This window comes from Sander lucioperca, chromosome 4, assembly GCF_008315115.2.
Source record: "Sander lucioperca isolate FBNREF2018 chromosome 4, SLUC_FBN_1.2, whole genome shotgun sequence".
Lineage (NCBI taxonomy): Eukaryota > Metazoa > Chordata > Actinopteri > Perciformes > Percidae > Sander > Sander lucioperca.
Genome location: NC_050176.1, coordinates 38,939,358 through 38,944,745, shown reverse-complemented (window position 1 = coordinate 38,944,745; position 5,388 = coordinate 38,939,358). Strand labels below are relative to the sequence as shown.

The window sequence follows — 5,388 nt, the reverse complement described above, 5'->3', positions numbered from 1 at the left end:
GGTGGATGACTGTGTGCCTTGTAAAGTGTACAGGCCTGCATTCCTAGCCGGAAGACCTCAAATGCCAGCAAACGAGGTCAGGGAGACCCAGTCTATTGCACGCCTTAGGGTGCATGTTGAGCGGCTAATTCGTCGGTTGAAGGAGCACAAATTCTTTGACACAGTTATCCCCCTAAACATGTTTGGAAATATTAACCAGCTGTATGTAGTTGCATGCCTCCTATTAAATTACCAGAATGGTCCACTTGTAAAAGCCTGGTCTAAGTAGAGGTGTCAATATGTTTGTGTGCGTGGTACTGTGGAGGGCAGAGCATTCAAAGAATATAATTATTGTTGTTGTTATAGTTGTTAATGTTATTGTTTGTTAAAACCGTTACCATTGACTGTATATAAAACACAGTTGATGGCCGTTCCACATATAATTTTGCTACAGTGAAATTAAAAATAAAATGATACCACAGCCTGTCTTTAGGGCTCTCACAAAACATTGTGTATTTTACTGTGGTCATAACAAGCAGCACTTACACAATACTGTGTTTAGATACAAATAAATAATCTCAGAACAAATGAACATAAGAAAATATGTAATTGAAGGTGACGTGTTCTATGGTCAACAATTTAAATACATTTCAGTCAGTGGAAGAAAATACGTCCGTCATTTCAGACAGCATGTACAAACATCAGACTGTACAATACCATACAACAAAGTGTACAATGTTCCTAATGGTGTATAAAACCCAACACTGTGTCATGCAATGTATCAGTTAAACATTACTTAAAATAAATAAATTATAAAAGAGAGTTCACAAGTACAACAATTACAAATCTCCATCGTCATGGACTACCCTGGACTGGAGTGATTGCCACTGTTGGCACTGGCACTCTCTTGCACTACGTTACCATTGCACCTTTCTGCTTTTTTTTGCCCACCGCTCATTTAAACATGCTACAATCTAATTTTACTGAGAGGGCACACTATAGTAGTATGTATAGTAGTATATAGTGCTGGCCTGCAGCAACTTCTTAGAATATGTTCTCAATATGGACTAATGTTTGATATAAAATTTAACTCAGTGAAGAGTGTGGTACTGATTGCCAGAACCAAGGAGGATATGAAGTGTGTCTATCCGTCTTTCTCATTGGCAGGTGAACCACTAGAGGTTGTAAAGAAAGTTAAATATCTGGGACATGTGATAAGAGATGACCTTTGTGATGATGATGATGTGCAGCGTCAGTGTGGAAAACTGTATGGGCAGGCAAATATGCTGGCACGCAAATTCCACATGTGCACCCCTGAGGTTAAAATCTCACTCTTCAAAACCTATTGCACTCCACTGTATACTGCCCACCTGTGGTGTAATTTTAGTGAGTCGAAAATGAAAAAACTTCAAGTGGCTTACAATGATGCACTGAGAATTGTGCTTAAAATCCCTAAGTGGAGCAGTGCCAGTGAAATGTTTGCGTCTAACAATGTGCCTACTTTTAACGCTGTTTTAAGAAATTTTATGTATAGATTCATGTGCAGACTGACAGGGTCTAAGAATATGATTATTATGTCCATAGTTGATGTTTCTAAGAGTGACACAAGGTACACATTTTGCTTTTGGAAACACTGGACTCGAATCCTGTATATATTTTATAAATGATGCCTCATTGGCACCATTCTTAAATGTTTTGTATTGTTTTATATTTATATATATATCTGTATTGTGTTGTTTCTATGGACCTTTGTGTCTTGAATAAAGTTGATTGATTGAATTGATTGAATATAGATATCTTCCTTTGTATTATGTAATATGTATGTGTACGTGGATGTCATATGTCTGTGTGCCTATGTGTATGTATGTGTATTTGTATAAGCTATTGGACACCTTAATTTCCTTCGGGATTAATAAAGTATCTCGATCTATCTATGCAGGCCTGATCTTCATTTTACTTATGGCTATTTAGGAGTTTAATAGGCACTGGGATAAATGAGTTTTTGAAACGGATGATCAAATTAACACTAAAACCTAAAATCAATACTAACTGATTAAAACTGATTGAAACAAGTACTGTCAATGGCATGATTTTTTTTCAAGCCACAAGCATAGGTAGATAAAAGTAAAAATAGAAGAAATCAACCTTTTCTTTCATTGTTTTTATGATTCTGCCAGACCTATATATTCTTTGAACGAACATGTCATCTTCTGCATAGACAACAAAATCACACCATTCCAGACCAGTTATGAGCAGTGTCCCTGTACCTGCCAGTAGTACGTGTGAGATGGTTTTAGCTGTAGCACTCCATCAGAGACCCTAAGGTACATAAAGTCTACATAGCTTCTCACATTAGGACACTTCACCTCCAGCAGTCCAAACGCAGGCTCAGCATACGGATCATACACCAACCCATCTGGTGATGACCTGAGCCATGGTGCATTTGGGTGGATGATGAAACCGCAAGGATAGTGGTTTACATCCTTAACAAGGCAGTACTCTTCTACTGCCTTGGGCTCCATCTGAAGACCCCTCTTCATTTCTGCGGTCTGATAACCTGGCCGTAAAATCCTGAGTGCCAGGTTCTCCGCTGAGGACTGTCCTCTCACATGGCAAACCTCTCTAGAAATGCATGAACACACACAACTTGGTCTAAGTATTTAACCAACATCTTAAACAATGTAATGACTATCAATAAAAAAGATTATACATACCGGAATCTAGAGGAAGTCACACGTGGCTTTCTTAGAAGGTGCCATTCCTTCAGTGTGCTCTGTTGCCTTGTGCTTTCCTCAAGTTGGTGCGCCATGATCTCTGATGTTTGAAGAGATTTCATGTGCAGCTGCTGATGGTAGTTAAGCACAAAACAACACTCTGAGGGCCCCAAAGAGTAACCATCAAGAGGTAAGGATGGTCGTGGTGGTGCAGTCGCATGTAGATGTGTCATTGGTGGAGTCCATGCTGGAAGATGGTAGGAGAGAACACTACCTTCTTGGACTTTTCCAAAGGCACTGTCTACTAATGGTACACCCCCTGCAATTCCCATGGTTGTTATTAGTGGAGCAGTTTCCCTTGGCATGCCTTGGTAGATGTCATTCAACCGAAGGTCTGACATGTCTGGAAGGTCACAGGTCAGGTTACAGGCTCCTTTGTATAAGTTACTCCTGAAAACATACAACATAACTGATCAGTTAAACAGGTAGTAATGTTCTTATTATCAGAAATGAATGAACACATCTGTGTTCTGTAGCTTTACGCTACAGTGCGTGTGTGTGTGGCCAGACACAGCAGACACAGAATCTAGCAGAAATATTCAGTTTAACTCATGTTACCTGATTCCTTCAGCCACTCTTCTCTCCTTGGGCCGAGCTGACAACACTACCATGTCATTTGTTGAAACCCTGTAAGCAAATGTACAATAACTTATTTAAGGATGATGTAGCCTATGTGCGAACCTGATGAGAGTTGATTGAAATATTTTAATTGTGGAAGTGTTGTAAACAAACATTACCTGGGTCCTGGGTTTGTGCCACTGTTGCTCAGACCCTGTGCAGCTGTGAGTAGGGGGGACAGCTATTGCTCCCTGTTGGCTGTAATGTCATGTTTGATACAGCAATGCTGCAATGTGACTGCATAGCGCAAGCCCTGCCACACATGAGCACTGGCACGCCAGCAGTTCAACAGGCTTAGAGTCTTTGAGAACAATCTGTAAAATAAATGTATACAAGTTGGTAAAGTAAACTATGTGTTTTTGATGTTCAGGTATGTTAGCGTATGTTATATAACTAAAATACATAACCTACTGGAATTTAGTCACTGGTGTGTTTAAGCCCACTTGCTGTGTGCGGGTGAACTAATATCTTGATACTGCAAATACCATTCATTCCTAAAATGCATTTTTTACAACACTGAACCTGCTCTCATTTCCCTACACTTAAATTGTGTGGTCTCTCGCTTTTCCTCATTGACCTGAAGCAGCTTGCCCTCACAGACACCTCTCCTGACTCGTTCTTGTCAGAAACTGAGAAACAGAAACATATGAGCGAGCAAAACGGCATAACGTTAGCTTACGCGAGCATAACAACATAGCTTTAATACACTATTTTTATGACTGCCAGCCTGTTTATCTCAAAGAGCAGGAGCTCACATACATTTCACTGCTAATATGTGATTCAACATGATTATATTATATTGTTCGATGTTACATAAACGTTAACGTTATTGCTATGTAATGATGATCTAGAAGATCTAAGATCTATAAACATCAGTTAACGTTAGGTTAACGGTAACGTTGTACACTTACCTTCATAGTCATGAATATAGCTGGTTATGTACAGCTTAAATCCTTTTTCTTTTTTGCTTAATGCCGTGGTTGAGTAGGCCTTAATAAGACGGTGTACATCGTTGATAGTGACACGGGGTAGGTCTTGAAGGCAACGAGTGTAGAAAGTCATTGAGCTCTGACAGACAGCTCACCTGACGACAGACGACTGGAAGTGATTGGGCTGGCTTGTCCGTAACCAGGAAGTAACTGTGCATATAGCCCATTGTTAGCTTTATAAGACCTTGGGGTAGCTGTTATATAAGTGGCGTGACGAAATTCAAACTGTAAATATTAGGGCTGTCAATCGATTAAAAAAAATAATCTAATTAATGACATACTCTGTAATTAATTAATCAAAATTAATCGCATACATAATTAACGGTGCCTGAACCGATACTTTTTAAGAAAGTAAAAAAAGAAAAAAAAAAAAAAGGGTACTAAACAACAGTCGGTTACATTAAAGAACGGCTTGTTTATTGCTAAGGCCATATGGTCAAAATTAAATGATTTAATAATAATGTATAACAATAACAATAACTTATTTCACTAGTAAATTGCTGTTGAACGACAAAAACAACCATCAGATGGGAAAAGGACATTTAACAATAACTTTGAATGCACAATGAGGTTGTAGTTTACCAGTTTCATTGAACGCACTGTCTGTGTTGTTTTTCCGACAGCTAAAACACAGTCAAACTTTACACTGTTTAGCGTTAGCTGTCAGCATTTTAACCGTTTTTAATCCAGCTACTAGCTAGCAGTGGGCTAACGTTAGCTGCTGTCCAGTGTAGTGTTAACTAACTAGCGGTAGGCTAACGTTAGCTGCTGTTGAGTATAGTGTTAACTAGCTAGCGGTAGGCTAACGTTAGCTGCTGTCGAGTATAGTGTTAACTAGCGTCACGTGCAGCGATGTTTCTGTTGCCGTCTGTTTCAGAGAGAAGCGCAGACATATCAGTGGCACCAGATTTCGGTAGCCAGGGTTGGCAGGAAGAAGATTTTTACAAGTAAATGTTCCAATTAATGATCCAGGCAGCACATTCTCATCTCCCTCCTTCATTTTACAGTCGAATGGTGGCTAGAACGGC

At 39.4% G+C, this 5,388-nt stretch overlaps 1 protein-coding gene and 1 long non-coding RNA gene across 2 annotated transcripts; both read right to left on the bottom strand.

The window, feature by feature from the left end:
- Positions 1 to 1,773: 1,773 nt before the first annotated feature.
- On the bottom strand, positions 1,774 to 3,369 carry LOC116046949. Its single transcript, XM_031295424.2, has 3 exons — positions 3,312 to 3,369; positions 2,694 to 3,143; positions 1,774 to 2,601 (listed from the first exon to the last, which is right to left on the bottom strand). The coding sequence occupies exons 1-3, from the start codon at positions 3,362 to 3,364 to the stop codon at positions 2,226 to 2,228; spliced, it is 879 nt and encodes a 292-aa protein (XP_031151284.1). The 5' UTR covers positions 3,365 to 3,369; the 3' UTR covers positions 1,774 to 2,225.
- A 279-nt stretch (positions 3,370 to 3,648) lies between these two features.
- LOC116046950 lies at positions 3,649 to 4,429 on the bottom strand. Its single transcript, XR_004104271.2, has 3 exons — positions 4,283 to 4,429; positions 3,912 to 4,000; positions 3,649 to 3,685 (listed from the first exon to the last, which is right to left on the bottom strand). It is a non-coding gene; the product is annotated as an uncharacterized LOC116046950 (long non-coding RNA).
- Positions 4,430 to 5,388: the final 959 nt, after the last annotated feature.

Bases quoted from the DNA above. Each gene is read 5' to 3' on its own strand.
- LOC116046949 (XM_031295424.2), bottom strand. From the start codon at position 3,364: ATGGTAGTGTTGTCAGCTCGGCCCAAGGAGAGAAGAGTGGCTGAAGGA. The intron at 3,144-3,311 runs GTAACATGAGTT...GTATGTTTTCAG, and splicing joins AGAGTGGCTGAAGGAATCAG to GAGTAACTTATACAAAGGAG. The intron at 2,602-2,693 runs GTATGTATAATC...ATGCATTTCTAG, and splicing joins GTGACTTCCTCTAGATTCCG to AGAGGTTTGCCATGTGAGAG.